This window comes from Corylus avellana, chromosome 11, assembly GCF_965113065.1.
Source record: "Corylus avellana chromosome 11, dhCorAvel1.hap1.2, whole genome shotgun sequence".
Taxonomy (NCBI): domain Eukaryota; kingdom Viridiplantae; phylum Streptophyta; class Magnoliopsida; order Fagales; family Betulaceae; genus Corylus; species Corylus avellana.
The window spans coordinates 8,944,498-8,971,170 of NC_142500.1; the positions used below are offsets into that span (position 1 = coordinate 8,944,498).

The window sequence follows — 26,673 nt, forward strand, 5'->3', positions numbered from 1 at the left end:
ACCATTGGTCTCATCTCCAAAATATGAGTCATGTTTTATATATATTATTTATAATACTTGTTTGTATTTAGTGATACTGGCCATTAGCCTCGTCACCAAAAATGAATTCAGGCATAAAGCTAGTTATAAGTAACTATCTTAGATTAATATAATAAAATGAGTAAGTAAAGATGAAGTGACGGATAATAAATAAATATAAAAAGATGAGGGTCTTGAAACAATGATATTATTGGAGAATGAACTAAGTATTGTTTGTATGTATGTATTATATGCAGAAGTGGAGCAGAATACTACACTAAGGAGAGTAAGTATGGATATACTTACTGAGTACTAGCTTTGTTTTATTGTTATAGGAATTATTATTTTGTCTTATTGATATAATTTTTACAATACAATTGCTGCATAACGTGTCTAATAAAATGGGCTGATAAGATAGCCACCTTAAGAACAAGCTGGGTGGATTGCCGCGAGGAACTGTCGGTATCTCAGTGGATGGGGGTATATAACCGTCCAACAGGCCTAATATATAACTAAGCTGGGGCGGTGTAGTTGCCAGGACCAAACAGGTAAACCTCTAAAGTGTGAGGGACATAACGGACGTAAACGGGCTGAGAGCTCATGAGAAGAGGTCTGAAGAAAGATTATCATAAAACACAAACTAATCTGTCATTACGCTGCATTCACAACTCATTCATTATTATATATTTTAGTCTTTAATCTTATTTGTTCAAACTAGTCTTTTTAGTCTTTATATCTAGGAAAATAGATTACTCACTTGTTTGCCTATGTAAATATGATAACGTCATCTTTACATAGATCTTGATGCAGGGATAGAAAGTGAGGACGATGGTCATTTTACTGGTTTTGATGGTTGATAGACCATCTGCTGCAGGATTTATGCTTACTCTATGGAGCAAGTCTCATTTATGTTAATCGCTTTTATTATGTATGGTGATGTGTGTAAACTTAATAGATATTACTATGTTAATTTAGGTGCCGTCTGTGGCATATATTTGGTACACCTAGTGTATACATATGTTGTAATGAAAACCATGTTTCTATTTTATTTAATAATATATCACCTCGAGGTATTTCAGTCAGCTCAACTGTGTTGTGTAAGTTATTCCTAGGTCATAGAAAAAGAAAAAAATATACATACTCCGTTGTAAGATTGTATTTTCTAAAGTTGCAGCGTCACGACTTCGATATTTGCTAGTCCAAATATTGGGGCGTTACAACTGCAAAATCATCTAGCTAGTTTCCATTGGGAAGATGAGCTACTACAAAATTTGTTGCCACCCACATCCCATCAAGAGCGAGTACATTGAGAAGATGAGTTGTTAGAAAATATATCAACACCATCTCCTGATGTTGAAGAAGTGGGTGTACATGGTAACAATGGCACATTGGGCAAACAATGGCAAAAGACAACTATATGTTGATGTCTTGGTTCGGTTGTTTGCGCATTATGTTGCCTAGGATTACTCCTACTGTTGGTGGGTCTTCTTTGCTTGAATATGTTTTTGTTGGCATTGCGTTTCCATTATGGTGTGCTTGTCGATCGTAGTTTGCTAAGAAACCTTGTGTTTTGGATAATGTACTTTATCTTATGTTTGAATGACGTGTGTTGGATAATGTAGTTTATATTATAACAAGTTGCATGCATAATTTGTTAGAAATGAGTACGCACGACTAACACCCTGCACGCCCGAGGAGAAGAAGGGGAATAGTATGATGTATCACATTGTTGTGTGTTTATTACTTGTTAGTTTACATTTTTGGGAAAAAAAAAAAAAAAAAATTACTAGTGTACTTGTAGGGGACTTAAGTGTACGTGTAGTGGCAGATTCACAAAACTATAAAATGATTTTTACTCCAATTTTTAGTAAACATTTTATGACAACCTGATTCCTTAAATGCCAATTATTGGTCATTGATTTCCGGTTTATGCATGGAACTTTGGTGGAATCAATGACCAATAATTGCATTGAAGGCAACCAAAAATTTGTAAATACCAAAAAAATCTGGTTTTCAAACCGGAACTGTACTTTGTGTCCAACATGCAAAGTTTTGAAGTTTCAGAAATCTCAACCAAAATTTTTTTAAAAAATCAAGAAATTGCAATTTCAAAACAAAAACAAAAACGTGACCATCCAATCAAGGCCTTCATTTCTTTCGGCTGGAACATTCTTCCAAGTAGTTGCGACTATGCCCACAATATTTTCGCTTCGGACATACCCCCATATAATACCTTGACAAAATACCCGTTTTAAAAATTATATATTTTTTACTTTACTGGTTAATGTTTTCTAAAAACAAAGTCTTAAACCAAAAGACATGAAGCTTTTCCAAATAACCTAAGTCCCCTGTGATTTTTTAGAAGCAAAAATTTTAAAAACTTCCTCTGGCCGAACACTCGCCCTGGGACCACATGAGCACTATCCTTGTCCATGTGCGAGCGCTCGCCCAGCAATCCCTTAAAAGAACTGGGTCACTTGTTTAACCAATTTTTTACCGTTTATAATTATTATCGCACTGTTTTAGTTTGTTTTGGGTATGTTGTTGTGAAGTCCACCCCATTTTTATTTTTAGGATCACTCACTTCTTCTTTTCGGATCAGGAACAGGAAAGATCCTCCCATGTAAACATTTCCTTAATTAATTTTTTTTAAAAAAAAAAAAAAGTACTTGTCAACAAACATATATTTTAGATCCATTTTAAGTTTCAACTATTTTTGCGAATTATCTCTCGCTCTCATGCTCATAAAAGGCTCAATGTAGTGTGTTTAGATGGTGAGCTCAACTACTCCGGATCTCTTACAATTTTTTTTTAAAAAAATTTAGACTGTCAAATTATGTAAGTTAGATCATTTTTATGCATTAAAATGCTTAAAAAAAAATACTATCTATTAAAAATATGACATATTATCAAAACAACTACAAATAATTTTCTTTTTGAAAGGCTTATCTTCAATTTTATATAGTCGCCTTTGATTTTAATTTTTTTTTAATTTTTTTTTACAATATAGAAAATAAAAACCCATAAAAATATAGTCAATTTTCAAATATAACATATCATATTTTTAATAGGTAGCATTTTAAAAAAAATTTAAGGTTTAAAAATGATGAAAATTGCGTAATTTAAAAATTTCCTATATCATTAAAATCGTAGAGAATCTTCCTCCGACTACTCTGATACACCAGCATCATTCTTCTTTTAACTTTAAAATTAGATTATAACCCAAATTATATTAAAAAGAAAAAAAGAAAAAAAAAAAAGAAAAATAATTAAGAAGGCAAATTAACGCTAGATGCTAAGCCAGCACCTTAATTACAGCTTCCACGCTAGCTAATTTCGAAATTGATCAGGCCCGACAAATACCATGAACTTGACTCGCGTCCTTCTCCATTCCCCAGTCATGAACCCTGAGGTGCAACTCTGCAGCAGCAATCAAGAAATGGACGGCCTGGATTGGAGTAAAGACATCAAGAATAGCTTTGAGCGTTCTCAGCCGCAGATTATCAGCCTTGAGCAAGATCTCCTCCAATACCTCCTCCTTCAACGCCAGAGCCAACTCAACTCGCTCCTCCACCCCATCACCATCACCATCACCACCAGGTCCACCACTGATGATCAGCTCGGTCACCGTGTGGGACAACTCAACCATTGACTCGTCCGCCACCGTCTCCTGAATCTTGGCCATCTTCTCTGTCATATCCCTCTCCTCCCTAATGGTTATCCTCTGCAACTCGTCGACCCGGGTGAGTTGAGTCGGCGCGAGATCACCCAAATCACAAGTACCCAACCCTCGAATCTGATTGGCGAGTTGGCCGTCTAGTTGCAAGCCGGACTTGGAGTAAAAGAGATGGAAAGCCATGGTGGGGCGCCAGCCGCCAATCCACATAAAGGCGTCCTCAAGCGTGCTGGTCCATGAGGGTGTAAGCATCCCCAGTACATCTTGCTTAACGCAACTCGACTTGGTCTCGTAGTATTGCTCGTAGTGCTCAATCACTCCGTTTATGAGGGACCGTTTGTCAATTTCTGTGGACGTGTGGTGTTTGGAGACGGTAATAAGCTTCTCCAGATATTTGTTTTGCTGGACAAGCCAATGCTTAACAAATGTCGGGAAGCTTTGGAGCTCCGGACTGCCAATGCTCATGCTCATGGATCGGTGCTTCTGCTTTTTAGCTATGTACCAAATGCGGGCACATTGGGTTTAATTTATAATCTACCAAATGCCGAGGGGAGGTCGGTCGGTCGGTCGGTTCCCACAAAACCAACTGGATTCTTATATATATATATATATATATGTGTGTGTGTGTGTGTGTGGTTTGTGATGAAAGCCATCCCAAAACCATGAGCACCCGGATGGAGGTGGTATCGACTTTCCGGCGACAGCTTTTGAAACTTTGGAACAAATTTGGCAGCTTGCGTTGGGAGAAAGGGAATATAAAAATAAAAAGAAAGAAAGCGGTCAAGTTGACGTGGAACGTTCTTGACCTTGGGTTTCAAAATTGCTGATCCGGCATTTTTTTAAGTATTGCCGTGGATCTCTGCAGCACGAATGGGTTTTATGGTATTTATCATAAACACCAGTGGCGGTGGTAGACCCGTATCTTAAAAAGAAGACTGCTTGTGGGAACTTGAAACTTTGGAACCACCGTAATTGTTGATATAAAGACACCGCCTCCTTCTATACCCGTCCAAAACTTTTTCAAACTAGACGACTCAATATAATGGTTCATTTGGATGAAAATATTCGTGGAAGAAAAAACAAAAGCGAATTTAAAGCCTTTTAATTTACATGGTTTATATGAAATTCTTTTATTGAAGAAATTCTTTAAAATAATTGGGTATATAACCAAAAAACTCACTCCCCTCCTCCAACTCTCAAAAGTTTAAGGTCTATTTCTTTGATGGTAAGCGGTCCGAAACACCCTTACGAAAGCCTAGCTAAACTTTTGCCCATCCAAGTTCATCACGGCTTCCCTTTAAAACGTGGCACCCACAAATGTTGTGTCAATTATAATTTCTAATGTAATTGCAAAGTAAAGAAAAAAAGAAGAATAGAGAGAAAAATATTATCAGGTGTGATAACCTTCATTCATTTACTATTTACTATATGTTACACCATATTTTACCCTAAAGTCACTAGCCTCATATTCGACAAATTCGGCCCACATATCTGCCCAGATAAAAGCCCAGCACCTTCATGTGGGCCTGCCAGGAGGTAACCCGGCTTCAAAAGCATGGAATGACATCACTCTGCGAAACCCACACTCTCGGAAGACCATGCTCACTCGGTTTGCTTAATCAATGGTGTACTTAATATGTGAATATGACAGTTGCGGGCAGGATACGCGCTGATCACACTAACAGCTCGATTGTGGCACACTTGTTAAGTCAGTTATGACACGCACTTAAAATGCCATCGACATTTATTCTCCATTCCCCAGATCACACCAACCACAATATCCGCCTCACACCATTCTCGGGATGACATCAATGGCAAAAATGATCTCTTGTCAAACATAACGATCAAGGAATCGTAACATTAACTCCTCCATCCGTTACGCCCAGATCCTCTGCCCGATCATCATTACCATCCCCCTGAGACCTAGCCATAAAAGGGCTCACAAGCTACAGATACAGGTATACGATTCATATTAAACAAAACACTATACTAAGCTCAAACAGTGACTGACTTAGGCATCGGAGGAGGAATGCCTTGACCATCACCTAGTGCATCGTCTTGATGTGTGTTCTTGTTTTGAGGATCAAAGGAAAGTGAACAAGAAAGAATCCGCCATTTACCCTTGGGCCCACCATACCGGAAACTGTACCAGCACTATATATACATATGAAACTAAGCAAGAAAACCAACTAAACCAATAACATAGTTAACTGTCAAAACAGCATAACAACATAATCAATAACTAATTTAACAATTCAGCATCCAATCAGCAATAACTGTATTAACTAACTAATACCAATTTTGCTCTCCTGATTGTCTCGTCCCATACTCTCCCCTCAAGATGATAAATATTAAGTTTGTTCTATTAAAATGAACAAAATGAACAAAACCAAGAGGTTTAGTGAATATATTAGCTAGTTTCAAATGAGAAGAGACAAGGGTGCGAATAAGACCAAGCTTAATCTTTTTATTGCTTGACCACCATCGGCCACTATTGAACCATTCTTGAATTATCATCGGCCTACCATCGACCACCCTAACCAACTGTTAGACCATCATTGGGCCATAGCAAGCCACACCCGGACCACTACCAGGTCACCGCTCGCTACAACCAGTCCACTACCAGACCACCACCGGGCCATTGTTGATCCGTCACCGAACCATCGATGAACCATCATCGGGCCTTCATCGGACTACCACCTCAAATTTTTATGTAAATTTTTGGGAAAACTTAACAAAACTCCCCTGAACTTCATGTGTTTTGAAATCATCCCTCCAAAGTTCAAAAACTCTTAATTTAGAGTATCGAACTTTCAATTTTTTGCAATGTTCCCCCCTCGTTAGGATTTTTTGTTAAATCTTATCAAAATTTCCAAAATACACCTATTTTTTAATAAAAAAATTTGTAAATATTTAGGTTTAATTATTTTTGCAAATTCCGTTAGATCCTAACTAACATCTAAATCTATATAATTTTTTATTTTATTCTTTTATAATTTTTGCAAACTCGGTCTGGACCTGCCAAGACTTAGTCAAGACACTACCATGACTTGGTTAGGACATTTTTTGTAATTTAAAATTTAATATGATTGAATGTATATATATATATATATATATATATATATATATATATATATATATATATGAAATTGTGATTTTTGATACGCATTGAACACCGCTAATAACATTTTAGGTCAAGCTTTATATTATTATAGAGGAGGACGTACGTCAGGCCCAGTTGATAAGGAGTAAGATCCTCGTTAATATTTCCCATTCCAACGTCATGTTCTCCGTTGGGCCTAAAGTAATGACGTTGCATATCTATTATGCTTCAGGATCAACTGAAAACTCAAATGCTATCCGCCCATGCCCTTTCTAGTGAAAGCACGTTGGGTAACCTGAAATGAGAGAATTTATTTGTTGAACCCAATATATATCCTTTTAACTATCATTTGCAAACTAATATTTACTGTGCCTTTTGGTCCCACCTAATTCTATGAATTGAGTAGCCTCCAACAAATCATTCTTTCAAGGCCCCAAGCACAAGAAATTTAAGTCTTCATTTTCTTCATACATATATATCTTAAAGGTTAATTTTATTTAGATAATCAATTTACGCACCAGATTGGATTTGAATTTTGTGACTTTTATCTATCAACCATCTACATTCATCCTCCATCCGGAACTTCCCCAATGAGTTAGAAAAGAGAGAGAGAGAGAGAGAGAGAGAGAGAGAGAGAGAGGATAGCGCTTAGGAGATTGTAACCCATTCCTCTTTGAATTAATGGAAATTTGACATTTGCTTTTTACTTTTTTCTTGTTTTTCTAAAAGAAGAGCACATACAGGTACAGCAAAATGTACAGTAGAGTAATGATAGTATAGTGCTGTCGCTGTCTTGGTTACATGGCAACACGTCCATGCGCTCCAGCTAGGGCGGAGTAGTTTGTGCCATTTGCATCCCGAAAAGAAATGAATCTTCACTTCCTCGTACACCTGCATCACCGAACCATATTCGAGCTAAATGCATTTCATACAATAAATCTCTTCAACTCATTCACTTATTCATAAAGGATGATAAACTAACAACATTTCATGGTTTGCTACGCTACTACACAAAGTGTCAATAACACCCTCTTCCTTTATTTTAGGATTCAGCAGCTAATGATGATAAGCCAACAAATTAAAAATAAATAAATATATAAATGGTAATGTTATATGTATATCATTAAGAAAATAAATAATTGGCAACAATAATATTTGTCGGGATATGAACGTTTTCTTTACCATTTATTTTATTTTATTATATATAGATATTTATCTAACATAGCATTTATCTGAAATAACAGTACAATTGACCAGTATAGGATTTAAGGCGAGCTTTCAATGCACTTTTGAGAAAAAAGACCCACGGAAGGAAAGAAAAGGGCTGGGGTTTGGGATTATACTTTGCATAGACACAACATCATTGACCATGCAAATATGTTGTACCAACCCACACAAAAAGAAATCATAGGTACAATCAATGAAGGGAATTCAGGAGTTACACTATGTCACATGCGCCTTGATTTCTGCTGTGGAGGGTATCCAGCCATCCCCATTGCCGGATCTTTCCTTCTCAACTGCTTAAGAAAAATGGGGCATCAGAAATAGGAATCATTTGATAACAAAAGGACTACGAGTCAACACGATAAACCTGCTGCTGCTGCTGCTGATGAGTCTGGGCAGAAACACCCCGCTGCATCGGAATGCCACTGGGATTCATTCCAACGCCCATCCCTGCCTGAGATGTTAGGTTATAAGCTGGCATGCCCTGAGGTTGCATCCTTTGCATGCCACCTACTGCCATCTGCCGAGGGACAGATCTCATTGTCCCTCCATGAGTACCAGGCATACTCCCAGAAACTGCATTTCCAGATGATACCTAGTCCAATGAATCAGAGAATGAGCAAGCACACATCATCCAGAGAAGAAACATAAGAGACAAACAGATGCACATATATACCGGTTGTGAAGGTTGAAGACTAGTTGTCCCTTCAAAATCTGTAGTTGTGTCGACTGGACGAGTAGGATAGTTCACAACTTTCTCCACAGATGGGCCTACCAGTGCACTGAAATTGATATAACATATTTCTCGTCAAAATGAAGGAAATATACTTGCGCTATATGCTTCAACATTACTTCTACTAGAAGTTTTGCTTGTCCAACTCATGCACATCTGCTGAGTTGACTGTTTTATCTTCTCAGGCAAAAAGGAAAATAAAGACCAAAACGAAAAAGAATTCTAAAACAAAAAAACCCTTACTTCCGCCCTGGGAGAGGTTCAATACGAAAATACCTGAAAAGCAAAACACAAAGGACATTAAGAAAGTGGTATATAGTAACTTATAACAAGTTGCAACTCTCCCATCCAAGAACGACATGCAACTATATGATCTTCTTTTGGGCATCTAGTAATGTTCAGTTGATTTAGTGCTCATAAGAAGCTTACAAATATTGAATTATGCCCCACAATCAAAGGTCATAATGTTAGACACTTCATCAGGATAAATACAACATCAAGATTAGAGTCCTACAAGTGGTAAAGCTTTCTCTACCACACATACAAATGCATTACTTAGCGAATAAAGGCAAGTGTCAACACCAAAATGTGGTGTCAAACTCAGACAGCCCCAAGAAGAAAGACGTTCTTTCATGCACAAAAAGGCGGGAAAACCATCTGAAGATGGCATAATGAGAAAAAATGAGAGACAAATTAGTAAACTTATGAAAATATGTATCTTTTCAAACCCAACTCCACCCCAACCCCCCAAAAAAGAAAAAACATATAGCAAGCCTTGAATGATGAGTCAGAATGCCGGCCAAACCTATAATAGTAGGATGCAATTTCCTAAACCAGACTATTTTATCCAAGTAAGCAGTTCAGTTGTAAGGGAAAAAAAAAAATGGAAAAAGAAGTTTCTAGGGAAATTGGCAGTCAAGGGCCAAAATTCATGTACTGAAATATGAAGCCTACAAATCATTTGATGAACTAGGGGAGTGTAACAAGTTGAGGTCCAAAACCTCAATATCTGGCCCAAAATTAAGAGTCCTACCAAAACCTAATTGCAAAAAATAAACAACCAATGTGAAATTGCTTATAAGTATTTATGCAATAAAGGCTTTCGAACTCTGGGAAGCAAAATAGATATTCGCATATGCAACCATGAGTCTCACAAATGTTGACTCAGCATGTCAGGATAGCATATGATCTAATAATGTGAGGAAAAAACCAAAAGCTTTATGACTATAAATTTCTTGAGAGCCGGTGAATGTATATACTACCTGAGCAGTATTTAAGATCAAAAATCTAAAATAGCTACTACACAACCTAGGGATTTCCAGAACTTCCCACTTAATAATACACATGGCCATCTCCGGTCTGTGTAAGCATGGAATAAGAAGATGCAGAGTCAGATAGGTTACTGTCTTTCCACCATAATGGGCACAGAGTTTATGGGACTAGAGATCAATTATTTTTTTTTTTTATTTGACACCAAAAAAAAAAAAAATCAGGTCACATCAAGAATTCTGACACCACCAAGGAAAAGAAGAAAAAGAGAGGAAGAATCTCATCAGGTTTCTGTCAGACACCACCAAGAAATGAAAATGAAACAGATGTCATGCTGGATTGATGTTTTATGGTCAGATGAACAATGACTCGATGAAACAGTAAGAGAATTCAATTCCAGCTTACCCAGCAAGCGCCGGGGAGACATACCATAAAACAGTAAATAATTCTAGAGGAGAAAATGAATGTTCTCTGGTTTCTGTCAGACACCACCAAGAAATGAAAATAAAACAGATGTCATGCTGTATCCATGTTTTATGGTCAGATAAACAATGGCTCGATGAAACAGTAAGAGAAATCAACCCCAGCTTCCCTGCGAGCGCGGGGGAAATGCCATAAAACTGTAAATAATTCGACAGAGAGAGAGAGAGAGAAATCAACCCCAGCTTCCCCAAGAGCGCCAGGGGGAAATGCCATAAAACTGTAAATAATGAGAGAGAGAGAGAGAGAGAGGAGATCATACTCATGCTCTAGGGCTTGTTGAGCAGTTATACGCTTCCGAGGATCATATCTGCATATAAAGACAGTCATCACACAATCAATTACAGCAAGAAATATAGCAAGAATTACAACTGGAACCCCCAACCAATTACAGACAGGTTTCACTTGTACAAACTGAGCACCTCAATCTGATTGCCACCCCTAGAAGTACTTCACAGAAATGTCTAAATAAAAATTTAAAGAAAAAAAAATGCTAAGAATGACATGATGAGAATTTATTCCCTGTTTGTCCTTGACGCAGCAGTGCCTTTAGAGACCATCATGGCTTCCTCAATCTCATTGTGCAAAAATTGGTCTCGATTGATATATATATATATATATATATATATATATATATAAGAGAGAGAGAGATAGAGAGAGGATTTTGGGTGTAAGATTTTAGTTTTGAGATGGTGGCTGCCAGAGGCATCACAGTCTCATGTGGGGGGCAGTGATAGGCAGTAGAGGTCTGGCGGGAGTTGGCAAAGGCACTATAGCAGATCAAGGTGCGTGCTAGTGTATGTCTACTTAGGTTGCGCCTTTTGCGCGTTTTAATGAATCGCATTTACTTATAAAAAAATAAATAGAAAATAAAAACAAAACATGAAAACTACATTGACACCAATCATATTTTATATTCGTATTATAATGAAAACATTAAAGAAATAATAAGAATTGATGATTGTTTTATATGTGGCTGATGTGGCATATGCCATGTAGATAAGGTTCTGCTATTCAATCACCTCAGTCGATGCTTATAGTGACGTTGACATATTAACATGATCGCAGGGACTCAATTGAGTCTTTCAAACATTAAGGAAATTGAAAACAGGACTGATTTCAACAACAAAATAGTAGTAAGCTAGTAAGATAACAAATAAATAGAAAGCTAGAAGGCACCACATACTCAAGCATCTTAGATAGGAGGTCATATGGAGGACTTTTTGTAGAGAGATGAACGACACTATTAAGGCCAGTATTGTCACTGTAAAAAAAAAAAAAAAAAAAGATTAAAGAAATTAACAATAAGAAACAAACAAATTAAGCCTCCCAAGGAAGTGTCCAATAATATGATATATGCAAATAATTTTTTTTTTTTTGACAGACAAATAACAACTCCTGCACTAGCATGAGATTGAACCCGTAACCTCACCCTTCACCCCTTACTAGAGGAGATACCACTTGGTCCAAAGACCATTGGCCTATGCACACACAAACGTCTATTTCACTTTTGATACCTGATTTGATAAAATAAGAAGAAAAAAAAACTTACTACTTGTGCCCTTGTATATGCTGCAAATCTTGTTGCCAATGTGGAAGATTTGGCAGTGTTGGCCACTTTTCAGGTGTGGGATGGCCTTATGCAACAACGTTAAACTGTGATATAGCTTTGCAACATATAAAAGTAAAAAAAGGGATCCATCAAGAAAGTAAGCAGGAAAACTACCTAAGACCTTGAATATTTTGTCAAGTTGATCAAGCTGCACAAACATAAAAATATTTAAAATGCCATTGTATATGGTTCAGAGTACGAAATTACATCTTGCAAATGGGAAGTCAGTTACGAAAGCTAAACTTTCAAGAGATATAACATCAGAAACAACATTGAACCTGGAAAGGATTTGGTGGGGCCTTGACTTCTGCACCTTGAAAAAGTGGCTTCAAAGTCAAAAGCTCAGCAAAAATGCATCCAACAGCCCACATATCTAGTTGCAATATTAAGGATTTACTGCATTCTTAATTCACATACGATCATATAGTGGTGTGCAATATGGCAAAAAATTACACCAGCATTCATCATGAGCCGTTTTCAACATTCACTTCATTCATGATATATTAGCTATCATTTCTTCCATTAAGATTGGACTTTCTTCCCTGTCAATCTTAATAACTTGTGCAGTAGAATTCCCTTCCAATTCAAATTAAAGAATAAAGTACCTACTATGCTGTGCAACCAACATTAGTTTAAACCACCGTTTTCTAGAGTAAGTATGCATAAGAAAAGCAACGCAATATGTCAAAAATAAACAAGTATCATCCTAGCAAAACTTTAATTTGAGAGAACAATCAATATGCATAAAGCAGTACACAGCCTTTAGTGTCAAAAGTAGAGCAAATGCCGCGCTCTTATAGATATATGGTTGTGGCGTTATGGGCTCAAGAGAGAGGTTTGGTGGAGAGTCGCGGTGGACTCTTAATATGAAAGTTTTTGGGGAGGGTGGTGTTCTCTTGAGCCTTTGGGAGCTTTAGGGGTGGGGGTATGGAAGGGCATTGGGAGAAATTTTTCAGCTTTTCTATATTTGAGGTGGGGGACAGTACCAGGATCAGTTTTTGGCATGTTCAATGGAGTGGGGATGCGGCTCTAAAGGTAGCTTTTCCTGATTTATATGGCCTTGCTAGTGCGCAGGATGCCTCCGTTGCAGATAATTTGGAGATTTTGGGTGGTTCCAACCAATGGAATGTGAGTTGTTAGAGCATCGCATGATTGGGAGGTGGATGTCTATGCTTCTTCTCTCCAGGTGTTGCATTCATTTAGAGTGAGAAGAGAAAGCAAAGATCAGCTGTGGTGGGTTCCATCCAAACGAGGACTATTCAAGGTCATATCCTTCTATTGTTCTCTAGTTTGTTCTGAAGGTTGTCGCTTTCCTTGGAAAAGTGTGTGGCGGACTCAAGCTCCCCTGAGGGTGGCCTTTTTTGCGTGGTTGGCAGCTCTAGGTAGAATCCTCACCTTGGATAATCTAAGGAAGCAGCACATCATCGTTGATCACCATCTTCTTCATTGTGATGTGGCGTCCGCCATTTGGAGTTCTCTTTTCAGTCGATTTGGGATGTCTTGGGTCATGCCTAGATGTGTTGTTGATTTGTATGATTGATGATGAACCTCTAATAGGCCAAGAAGTGTTGCGGTGTGAAAAATGGTGCCGACGTGCCTCTTTTGGTGTTTATGAAGAAAAATGAATGATAGAAACTTTGAGGACATGGAGAGGACTGTGGGGGAAATTCTATTTTTATTCTATAAAACTTTGTATCTATGGGCATCGGCCTATGTGTCCCCTCTGTCGATTAGTTATAGTGATTTCCTTATTCATTTTGCTTTTTCTAGCAGGTTTCCTTTTGTATACGTCTTATGTATTTAGGGGCACCTTACACTTTCAAAGAGATTGGTTTGTTATATATATATATATATATATATATATATATATATATATATTGGCAACTTTGTTTGAACATACAAATGCATGGATCTATTATGTGCCCTTGTAAATAGAAGAATGCAGAATATGGTGTCAAGGATACCAACGGCACTTGTGTAGTGCTTTGCCCCAAGTAGCAACTCAGGTGCGCGATACCAAATAGTTACGACGACCTGCAAGTAATAATCAACAAATCAACTTGCAGGAAACCAAAGTATCATAAAAACTGAAAAACATAAGCAAATAATTTTTTAAATAACCAGCTTAATGGGGCTATGGGGATAGGGGGCAAACTTTGCATATTCAAGTTCCCAAGATATCACAGGACAAGTAAAATACTAACACCGGTAAAAGAAGAGGTTCAAGAACCCAGTAAATCACAAAGACTTCAAAATCGAAGTATTCAGCATATCAAATACAACTGACATACTGAGACAAATGCACTGTAAGCAAGAAGATGTCATTCACACATCAGAAAACAACTTTGATTACAGTAATATCAAGACATGGGCAACACTTCATTTTAGTGGTCACCAAAATGCATGTATTGTAGATTGGTACAACTACAAACAGAAACCAGAGCACCCTGAAGGGTTTAGAAATACTATTTTCAAGAGACTACAAATAAAAAGAAAGCACTTTAGTTGAAAATGCCCAAATTTTTTATATTTGCAGTAAGATACTCCTAACTATCCTCACTTTCTTTGTTCTAAAGTTATGGAATATTCTTTCTAGTCTTGTGTACACGAGTTGCATGTGCTGAAGAAACAGCTACATCTTGCAGATGTGAATATCTCTCAGCCCCCGCTCAGCAATCCAATAGAGCAATTGGTGAGAAGCCAACACCCAGTGGCAGACCAAAAATGGAAATGTGATAACAGTAAATCTCTTTTATTTTTTTTATAAGTAATCGAGATATCATTTAAAGCGTAAGGCACCCCATGTACACTTAGAAAGTATATAAGAGAAACCACCTAACTAGTAGGGCAAAAAGAACAAGAAAATCATGGTAACTAGTCACCACAGGAGAAACATAAGCAGTTATCCTAAAATACAAAATTTTGAAAAAATAGACTTATTTTCTTCCAAAGTCCTCTCGCGATCCTCAAAACTTCCATCACTCATTTCCTTTCATAAACACCACAAAAGACACGAAGACACCATCTTCCACACATCAACACTTCGAGTGCTGCCAGCAGTCTACCAACAAGCATACAAATTAACTACTCATCTATACATAACCCAAAATAACCCAAATTGACTAAAAAAAAAAAAAACATTTCAATTAGCATAAGTAGCCTCACAATGAAGAAGAAGATAGTCCACGAACTCCCCATCCCTTTTGCAACACCTATCAACCACAATGATAGCTGCTTCCGGAGAATGTCCATAGTAAGGATCTTTCCTACGGCCACCAACCACACAAAAAATGCCACCCCAATGGAACCTTAGTCCGCCAAATACTTTTTCAAGGGAAACAGACACAATCATGGCAACCCATGTAGAAAATTTAACACCAAACAAAACCTTTTTGGAAGGGACCCACCACAACTTGTTCTCTCCTTCCAGTTTCACTGTCACTAAATACATCACCCTAAAGAACGAGGTAAAGACTTCCACCTCCCAATCATGAGCTGCTCTAGTAAAGCTCACGTTCCATTGAATGGCTTTTCAAATTCCACAAGAGTCACAATAGAAGCATCCTTTATTTGAGCAATACCAAATCAAATTGGAAAGACTTACTTAAGGGTTGTATCCCCACACCAAAGATAATGCCAGAAGCTAATCTTGGATCCATCTCCCACCTCAAATCTAGTAATGACTACAAAACTTCCTCCAACCCCTCCTAATAATCTTCCATAAACCCACCCCATTGCCCAGATGGGCTCACTAAAACGCACCCTCCCCATGGGCTTCCATATTTAGAGTCCACCACTCTCCGCCAATCATCTCTCTCAAGCTCATAGCGTCAAAGCCATTTATCTAGGAGAGCATGAAAGAACCTCAACAAGTTCCTAATCCTCAACCCTCTCTCAGAGATCGGCATACAAACCTTGAGCCAACTCATTAGGTGATATTTGAACTTTTCTACTTGCCCACCCCAAATAAAGCACATTAGAGCTTCTCAATACGGTTTGCAAAACTCGTCGAGAGAGGAAAGAGGGGCATAAAGTATGTAGGTAAGTTGGATAGACTGCTCCTTTTAAGGGTAATCCTACCACCCTTAGACAAATACAACATTTTTCAACTAGTCAACCAACGTTCTATCTTCGCAATAACACTATTCCATACATGCTTGGCCTTATAAGAAGCCCCCAACAGAAGACCAAGATACTTCAAGGGCAAGGACGCAACCCCATAGCCAAAAGCCCAACCAACCCAGCCGCATTATCAATATTTCCCACAAGAACCAATTCCAACTTGGCTAAGTTCGTCTTCAAATCTGAGACAGCTTTAAATAATAAGAATAAACTCCATAAATTGCGTAAATGATTTGGGTCAACCCCACATAAAAGTAAGGTATCATTTTTTTTTGATAAGTCATAAAAGTAAGGTATCATTAGCAAACAGAAAATGGGAGATATCACTATTTGTCCCACAAATAAGCCAAAAAACAAACCGCCGCTCACTGCAGCTGCAATCATCATACCCAATGCCTCCATCACTATGACAAATAGAAAAGCAGATAAACAATCCCCTTGCCTCAAGCCACGAAAGCTGCTAAAGAAGCCTGTGGGAGAGTCATTTACCAAAACCGAGAACCGCACCATGGAAATACAATGAGCTATCCATAAGCACCATTTCCCCCAAAACCCACATCTTCCCAGCATGTACAACAGGAAATCCCAATTAACATGATCATAAGCTTTTTCTCGTTTCTCCAGATCTCAATCTCCTATCAATGCATTCATTAGCAATAAGAATTGGATCTAGAATATGCCTACCTCAAATGAATGCATTATGTGACTTAGAAATAATCTTCTCTAACACCATCTTAAGCTTGTTTGCAAGAGTCTTAGCAATCATCTTGTAGATGCTACCCACTTGACTAATCAGGCGAAAATCCTTGGGATCAACAGCCCTTGGAATCTTACGAATGGGGGGGGAAGGGTAACATAGCATCAAAGCTTCTCTCAAACTTACCACTGGCATGGAACTCACGAAAGATCTGCATGATGTCCTCTTTCAAAACAACTCCACCAAGCTTAGATGAATGCAATAGAGTAACCATTAAGACCCAATGCCTTATCACCATTCATTGGTTTCACAATCTCCCACGCCTCATTTTCCTCAAAATCTCTCTAACCTACTAGGCGCTCCCTCATCAATAGAATCAAAGGAAAGACTGTCCACCACAAGCCTCCAACTCAACCGCTTGATAAAAAACATTTTATAAAACTAGACCAATTGCTCGTTAATCTTCGATCAATTGGTAGAAATACTACCATCAATCAACAAAGAGTCAATGGTGTTCCTTCTTTTTTTCTTTTTTCTTTTTTTTGGATAAGTAATGATATATATAAAAAAGAGTAGAAGAGCGCAACCCAATTACATGGGAAGTATAAAAGGAGAACGCCTAACTAGAAGGAGAGAAGAGAGAGAAAATCAGAGAAGCTTATCACTAAGGGAGCTAGCCAAGCAGCAGTCCAAGTGAAAAGAGTAAAGAAGAAGAAATGGATGAGTTCCTCCAAAGTCCTAGTGGAGTCTTCAAAACATCTGGCATTTCTTTCGCTCCATAAGCACCACATAAGACATAAAGGAATCATCTTCTACACAACCGCACTGTTGGATCGCCCTCTCGTCCACCAACTAGCATACAAATCCACCACCCTGCAAGGCATAACCCAATTCAGCCTAAACCAGCTAAAGATAGCGTGCCAGAGAGCATTAGCAACCTCGCAATGAAGAAGTAAACGATCGACTGACTCTCCATTCTTCTTACACATGCAACACCACTCCACAACCACAATATTCCTCTTACGCAGATTATCATGAGTCAAGATTTTACCGAGAGCAACAGTCCACCCGAAAAAAGCCACACACGTAGGCACCTTGGTGCGCCAGATACTCTTCCATGGAAACCCCTCGTGATCTAACTTGGTTAAGTCCTTGTAGAATAACTTCACCTCGAACCTGCTCCTTTTGGAATGGGACCAACGAATACGGTCCCTATTGCCATGAGAGACCTCACAAGAGTACAATTGATCAAAAAAAGATAAGACCACATCCACTTCCCAATCCTGGAGGGAACGAACAAAGATGACATTCCACTCTACACTCCCGTTTCTCCAAGTAAAGTTATCCTTCACCTAGGCTTCTTTGTATCTCACAATACTAAACAGAGACGGGAAAGCATGCTTCAAAGGTTGATCACCACACCAAATATCATGCCAAAAGCGAATTTTAGACCCTACCCCCACCTCGAACCGAACACCTTTTGGGAAAATATCCCAACCTCTTCTAATATGCTTCCACAGACCCACACCATGAGGACCTGAAGCCTCCTTCAAACCACCCACCATCCTGGTCTTTATACTTAGCTCTAATAACCTTGTACCACAGAGCCTCATTCTCAGTTGCATGTCTCGAAAGCCATTTCCCCAAGAGAGCTTGGTTGAACTTTTGCACATTTCGAATGCCAGACCGCCATCCCGAACGGGACGACAAACTTGATTCCAATTAACAAGATGCAATTTAGGCTCATCTCCCATACCTCCCCACAAGAAATCTCTTTGGACTTTCTCAATTCTTCTGGCCACACTCATAGGAACATGGAAGAGGGATAAGAAGTACGTCGGAAGATTAGACAACGTACTCTTGATAAGCGTTAACCACCCACCCTTAGAAAGATACAACTTCTTCCACCCTGCCATCTGACATTCCATTTTAACAAGCACACCAATCCACATGGTTGTATCCTTGTATGATGCCCCCAACGGAAGGCACAAGTATCTCATAGGCAAAGCTGCAGCACTACACCCAAGAATGTTAGCTAGAGATCCAATGTCTTCCACCTCTCCAATAGCTACAATTTCTGACTTACCAAGATTTACTTTCAATCCTGAGACAGCTTCAAAGCATAGTAGGATAAGGCGCACATAACGGATTTGCTTGGGATTAGGCTCACAGAAAATCAAGGTATCATCAGCAAATAAAGAATGAGAAATCACCAAATCTGAAAAGACCCTTTCCCCATGGAGAAACTAGTCAAAAGACCTTGATCAACAGTCGCATTCACCATCCTACTCAAAGCCTCCATAACAAACACGAAGAGTAATGGAGAGAAAGGATCCCCTAGCCGAATACCCCTCGAGCTATTAAAGAAACCCTCCAGAGTTCCATTCACCATAATGGAAAATCTAACCGACGAAATACACCACTCTATCCAAGCCCTCCATCATTCTCCAAAACCGCATCGGTGCAGTAAATACAATAAGAAGTCCCAATTAACATGGTCATAAGCCTTTTCCAAGTCCAATTTGCATAAAACACCTGTCGCCCCCAATTTTAGCCGACTATCCAAACCCTTATTTGCAATGAGCACAGAGTCTAAAATTTGACGAACACCAATGAAAGCATTTTGAGACTTGGAGATGATCTTTCCCATAACAGTTTTTAGCCTTGAAGCAAGAACCTTAGATAGAATTTTATACATACCTCCCACCAAGCTAATGGGCTAAAAATCCTTAATCGCCTCCGCCTCCACCTTGTTCGGAACCAAGGACACAAAAGTTGCATTCATGCTCGTCACCAACTTGCATCTTCGATGGAATTCAGAAAAAACAGCCATGACATCATGCTTCACCACAGCCCAACAAGCTTGAAAGAAAGCCATGGTGAAGCCATCCGGACCCAGAGCCTTGTCCCCCTCCATACCTCACCACCTTCCACACCTCCTTTTCCTCAAAGTCTCTTTCTAACCATTTTTTTTCCTCCACATCAATGGACGAAAAGGCTTGATTATCCATTCTAGGTCTCCAAGAACTTTGCTCAGAATATAAACTTTGATAAAATTGCACAATATGCTCTTTTATCTCCGCATGATTATAGGACCAGCTACCATTGATACGAAGCGCTTCCACTCAATTATAACTACGATGAGAATTGGCTAACATATGAAAAAACTGCGAGTTTCTATCCCCCTCCTTCAACCACAATGCTCTCGACTTCTGGTGACAATGAATTTCCTCGCACAACAAGGTATTCTCCAATTCTTTCGACAAGTCAGCCTTTTTAATCTTATCCTCCTGATCAAGACCCCTCGCCTCGGCCATAGCATCCAACTCCTGAATACCTTCCAATAATTCCTTTTTTTTTTTTCTTCCAATGTCACCAAAAACCTCCTCATTCCATTTTTTCAGATCCAATTTGAGGGCTTGCAGCTTATTTGCTAAAATGAAACTAGGTAAGCCATCAAACATATAAGACCCCCACCAAGATTTTACCCTGGCAACAAAGCCTTCAGACTTTAACCACATATTCTCGAATTTAAAATACTTACTCCCTCCACTGAAAGCCCCACAATCCAATACTTACTCCCTCCTGCTATTAGAGTTGGCCATTGTGTGAAAAAATTCTGCCTCCAACTCACTTCCTCCATGAGAATGAATCTTTCCAAATTGCTAACAAATTCTGCCCTCTTCATATTCTCCTCAACACCTAAAGCCCTCCCTTCTTCAATGATACCAGAACATGTAGCTTAGGGAGGTGATACCAAGATCTCCGGCTTCCTTCCTTTATTGGCAAAAATCTCCTCTTTCCATTTCTTTACGTCAACTTTCAAAGCCTTGAGCTTGCTAGCCAAAATGAAGCTAGGAAAGCCTTGAAAAAGATAAGAGTCCCACCCTGTCCACAAAACCCTCAAACTTTAGCCACATATTTTCAAATTTGAAGGACCAAGTACGCCCATGAAAGTCACCACAGTCAAGGAGGATCGGGAAATGATTTGAGCAAAGTGTAGGAAACCTTCTTTATGACACACCAGAAAACTAGGCTTCCCACTCCGTAGAGACCAAGAATATATTAATTCTAGACCAAGAGGGAGAATCCCAATTATTTGGCCAAGTAAAAATTCCACCAACGAGAGAGGTTCATCAGGCCTTGATCAAAAATGAAACAAGAGCGTTGGGCATAAATGAGCTTTCCCCGATCTCTCACTAGAGAATCTGGTAACATTAAAATCACCCCCAATGCACCAAGGCAAATTCCACCAACTAAGCATACTAGCCAACTCATCCCAAAGGAGCCTTCTATTTCTGTCAGAATTAGGGCCATACACGCCTGCAAAAGCCCAAATGAAATGATCATCAACATTTCTAAAGATGACAACCAAGGAGAATTACCTCACACACTCATCGATTTTCTCCGCCGCCCTCCTACGCCCACATAATTAAAACATCACCTAAAGCCCCTCTAGAATCCAAACATCACCAATCCACATGGTGGCAACCCCACAAACTGCGTACAACACTACAAGTGCTGACTTCAAGCTTAGTTTCATGGAAACAAACAATGTCAACCTTCCATTGTTTAAATAAGTTTCTCACCCTCATACATTTATCCCCATCATTCAACCCTCTCCCATTCCAAGATATCAATTTAGGCTTCATTAAAAAAACCCTTACCACAGCTTGAGCTTTCCCCTTATGAATCATCATTGATGGGCCACTCTAATCTTCGTAATCCTTATTACCTTTGCTCCCTAGTTTAGAACTAGATGCCAAGCCCTAATGACAACAATTAGCTTCAACTTCAATAGCAATTTGAATAGATAAGAATTGCTCCTCAAAACCCACACACCCCCTACAACCTGATGGATTTCCCTCGCTCTTTGCACCACCCAATCTGAGCACTCAAAACTTGAGCCACTAGCATTCCCCAAAACAGCAAAGGAAAATGAACTTAGTGGGGCATAGAGAGAGGGGATCCACCCCATTGAAAAGCTCCACCGCTCTGTCTCCCCCCATCACTACTGAAATCCATCACAACCAAAGCACTTAAAAGAGAAACCAAAGCCCCTATAATCATCCCTTATACCGAGGAAAAGCAAGGGCCAGAAGGACAGACTACCTAAGAGGAAGTGAGGCCAGGCTGACCATCCCCAACCAGCAGCTACTAAGAGACTTGGAAAAAGTGGGTTTGAGTTTGTTAACACAAACCCAGCCCTTGAACCCACTTGTCTCACAATGAGCTTGTCGTGCCAAGAAGCCTCATCGGCAACTGCTGAGAGAGTCTAATAGACAAGTAGCCTTATCACTACTGACCCACGACCAAAATCACTGACAGTTGTTAGCAGTGGAAACACAGCATTCGGTTCAGCTAAGGTGCATAAAGAAGTAGAATCACCAGGAGTGGAAGCTAGACTATTCCCAACCCTAAATCATATACCAGACTTGGGCTTAAAGGTAAATCTGGGCCACACCCCATTCAAGCCTAACTTGGGTTTAATTGAAACTTTGGGTCGTGCTCCCTTCAAGCCCATCGAGGCCTTTTCTTTTCTTGGGTCACGAGCAATAGGCCTCACACCATCATTTGAGTAAGCTAGTCTAGACCTTGGCACACTTGGGACTTCAACTAAATTTGGCTTAGGCGTTGAACCCAACAAACCACATCCACAAGGGCTCAAACCCAAGTCCAACCACAATAGACACCTCATCACGTCCATTTTTACACATAGCAACATGTTTCTGAAGGAGCAATAATCAAGTCATTCACCAAAATGTGCTTTGTCCCTTCCTGATTTGTTTTCACCAACAGGTTTTCCTTTCCGAGACACGGCCTCAGAGTCGCATTGTCCCATCAACATCTTCACCAGCATTTTCAATGTTAGCTTTTTAAGGATCTTGGAACTACCCTTCAGCACTAGGGGTTTTGCCAGGGACTTCAACTTCTTTGCCAAAGACCTCAGTTCTGACGCTGATGGGTTTCCAGGGCCACCCTTCACCGTAGATAACAGCACCTCTACAATGTCTTCCCTCCCGTCTCCATTGTGGAGTAAACCAATGTCGATGAGTGACCACCTTTGCTACCAGCAACCATACCACCTTGAATCAATTGGGAGTATTTGACAGCGACCCACAACTTCGCTGCAAAGGACCTCCAGCCTTTGCTGATTCTTCCTTTCGACACTAAGATAAATCTCCTCCTTCTACCTCCACCATATTCCTCCACCACCAAGAAGCATTTGTCCATATTGGAACAAAGCTGACAGGAAAGCCAGCCCTAGAGTATTTCCAAAAGACCAAGGAACCCTTCACTGTCAACAATTCCTCGACAATGTCTAACAACCAGCAACTATCGGATCTTCCCAGAAAAATGGAACGAATAACACACCTACATTTCTCACTAATCCTTAAACCCATAGAACCGCCCCCCACCGCCAACTCAAAGACTTTGGATTCCACTAAACACCAACTTAACAACCCCAAGAGACCCAACTGGCACCGACGAATGGAAATTCCACTAAACACCAACTTAACAACCCCAAGAGACCGAATTGGCACCGATGAATGGAAACCAAAATGGACAAGTGAGGCGCCTCTGAATACACCCTCACGTGCCAACAGGAGATAGAGAGAGGGAGGAGAGAGTTTTAAGAAGTTGAAAACATGGAAAACATCTAACAATAAATCTAAGTTTCTAAGAAGCTAAAAACTTCAATAAGCATCCATTGCCTTGAGCATTATCTGCTTGAGACCAAAACACTAGATAAAAGTAACTTACAATCATAGTTCTCAAATGCCATAAGACAATCATCACATGAGGCTTGCTCCAAGAAGCCTCACTAGCCCCATACATGAGGAAGCTTTGGTGGGAGACATACATTTTTATACAAAGTTCAAGTTTGATTTTCCCAATTTAGAATTGGAATGCCTGGTTTCTTTCAATAAATTGCATGCAGTTCAGATTCCACAACACACACACAAAAAGAGGATGTGTCGAACATGATAGATGCAGATTCCTCCTATGAAACTTTGTTAGTCTCAGCTAACTATCTCTCCAAGATGTCTTCTTAAATGTGTTAGGCTGCTAGATCCAAGGGCTTGATGGTGACCATAAAAAAACTAGATATGGCTTATTCTAACAATATAATAAGGGGTAGGCCCAATTTATTGATTCTTGTCATCGCACAGTTCAATGGCCCAATACATTTTTGGGCAGAGACTTACTTCAGAGATACCGAAAACCATTCTTGATCCTCTATGTGTTGGAGATCAATCTATGAATCAGCAATTATAAAGCCATCCAAAAAGAAGCCTCTGATAATTTCTGTAGGTTTAACCAAAAAGAATGAAAGAGGAAAATTATTAAGGACAGCCCCAAATTGTCAAACAATGGATCAGGATGTGGAGTTTGAGCTGGAGGGTGAGGGAGAGATGGCTATGTCTATCCCATCCCTTCTTTAATTCAGTCTTTTGGTAGTAGGTGCGATATTGAAGGAGTTCAGGTGTTCTTTTTTCCTCAAAACTGCATGTTTTGCTAGGGTATTTTCAATGGATATTATTAGCATTTCTCTCCCATGAACCTCTTTATTTTTATAGACCGAGGAAAAACTGGCATCAAATTTCATTCATCTAATTTTGAGCCATCTGATTTTCGGAAAGTGTATTAGCCTCATAAAATCTTGAGTGTGTATCAGAGGTCTGCCTTAAATGTTCATTTTCATGTAATTTATCATATAAATAAATACGAGTCATACATGAAAATACAGACACTATAGCGCTAAAGAACACAAAAGATGCCTCCTACCCCATTGTCAGATAAGGGCTTCAAGGGAGCTTGATATATTCTTGCAAGTCCAAAATCAGCAATTTTTACGACTCCTTGCTCCTCTCCCTCACCCATAACCTGGTGACAAAAGATTCATGTAAACCTGGCAGCATATCTATAGGTTCAACAACACACACCCAGCATGCACACACATACAAGCACAAATTTTTCACAGAAAGACTTAAGGTAGTAAAGGTATTTCATCAGATAACAGTCGGATTAGGTGGTCGAAACACTACCAAGATATTTGATGGCTTTAGATCTCGATGTATGATCCAATTACTGCAGCAATTTCCATCATTTTCAGAGACAATGATGACACTGCAACGGAACTAAACATCAGTGTTGCGGAAATAAACCATACCTGTGGAGATAGTTGAGCCCATTGAGCAGTTGCCAGAGCAATGATTTAACTGTGTACTGACTGATGGAATGGTTAACCTTGTCCCTATGATGTCTAATAATTTCCTGTCACATGATGATCATAAATGGTTCTCTTAAGCAGATAAAACTATCATATATTTGAAATTGACGGCTATATATATATTCTTCCGTCTGAATAGCATAAGTTCTTAACCTCACAACACCACCTGAAAGAAATACTGAATTATTGCATTCAAAGTTAAATATAGGCATTAGAAAAGAAACCCCAGTAAAAGACTTGACACGGCGCTTGGTAGTGCATCCGATTGCAACAGTTGCTTTGGCAGCCGGAATGCCCAAAAACTTAAAGAACGATGTGTTCCTAAAATTAGCAACGGTTTTTTACACATTACGAGATATGTGCCTCTGCCCTAAAATCTTTGAACAACAAGTTTGAGAAACTAAAATTAAAAGAAAATTGCACTCACATAAAGGTCATGCTCGGCGTAATCGAAAGCCAGATATAGGGACATGTCGGCGTGATTGATGTGAACATTCACAAGCTTGACAACGTTTTCATGTGAAATCTCCCGTAGTAACTGCACCAACTCGCCCAAGAGAAAATTAGGAAAAGTATGCCCAGGGTTTCTTTTTTTGGATTCTTGTTCAATTTGATTGTGAAAAACAAGAAAACATTATCTGGAAGCAAACAGAGGAGAAAGAGGACCATGATTTCCCGGATGGCGGTGGGTGAGACGCCGTCGCCGTCCTTGGACTGCTTGAATTTCTTGATGGCGATGGACTTACCGCGATTTGTGGTGGGGGACTTGATCCTGGCCAAGAACACCAGCCCGTAGGTGCCCTCCCCGATCTTCCCAATCAGATCGTACTGCTGCAGCCACTCCGGCTTGTTGCTCGAGTTGTTGTTGTTGCCTGAAAGGGTTCTGTTGCTCCCGGAGTTGCCATCTCCCATTTTGCTATCCCAGGATATTGGCTGGCTCCGTAGCATATGCTACTCTAATTTGTTGTGCGTGCCGGCGGAGAAAAATGACCGCCAACACAAGTCCCCGGGTTAAGGAAATGCAGCCCCCTCGCCCTTTCCTCTTTCCCTTTCTCTTTGGCCGTGCGACGATTTTTTTTTCTTGTTCTTTTTCTTGTTTTTTTTCCTTTTTTTCCTTGGGGAAGATATTAGGCCCTTTTGTAACCAAGTGGAGATCAATGCTTTGAAACGGAATGGTTATTGGAACGTTCTATTAAATTCTTTAAATTTGATTTTTTTTTTTAAAGAAAAAAAAATTGTAAAAACTTACAAAAATAAGTTTTTAGCAAGCTCTCTACTCTATTTTAAACTTAGTGCAAATATCAACAAAGATAATTGAGAAAAATGTAAAAAAGGCCCCCCAAACTAACTTTTGTTTGCGAAATGATCTTATAATGTTCAAACGGTACTATAGTAGCCCAATAAAATTTCAACATGTGTTAAAGTGGCTACTCTGTTAGTCAGCCTCGTCAATTTGGATAAAAAATCGATCACATGCCGTCCATGTGAGCTTTTTTTACTTGA

The 26,673-nt window shown here is 39.3% G+C and overlaps 2 protein-coding genes across 2 annotated transcripts; both read right to left on the reverse strand.

The window, feature by feature from the left end:
* Positions 1-3,180: 3,180 nt before the first annotated feature.
* On the reverse strand, positions 3,181-4,265 carry LOC132166520 (protein DOG1-like 4). Its single transcript, XM_059577351.2, has one exon. It carries the CDS (start codon positions 4,163-4,165, stop codon positions 3,365-3,367), a length of 801 nt encoding a protein of 266 aa, XP_059433334.2. The 5' UTR covers positions 4,166-4,265; the 3' UTR covers positions 3,181-3,364.
* Positions 4,266-7,451: 3,186 nt separating this feature from the next.
* CDKE;1 (cyclin-dependent kinase E;1) lies at positions 7,452-26,269 on the reverse strand. Its single transcript, XM_059575878.2, has 16 exons — positions 25,837-26,269; positions 25,598-25,708; positions 25,111-25,214; positions 24,986-25,028; positions 24,726-24,824; positions 14,080-14,149; positions 12,394-12,488; positions 12,230-12,263; positions 12,056-12,140; positions 11,690-11,767; positions 10,766-10,813; positions 8,998-9,030; positions 8,698-8,803; positions 8,389-8,616; positions 8,240-8,314; positions 7,452-7,688 (listed from the first exon to the last, which is right to left on the reverse strand). Exons 1-15 carry the CDS (start codon positions 26,116-26,118, stop codon positions 8,246-8,248), a joined length of 1,485 nt encoding a protein of 494 aa, XP_059431861.1. The 5' UTR covers positions 26,119-26,269; the 3' UTR covers positions 7,452-7,688; positions 8,240-8,245.
* Positions 26,270-26,673: the final 404 nt, after the last annotated feature.

Coding starts and splice junctions, on each gene's coding strand:
- LOC132166520 (XM_059577351.2), bottom strand. CDS start 4,165: ATGAGCATGAGCATTGGCAGTCCGGAGCTCCAAAGCTTCCCGACATTT.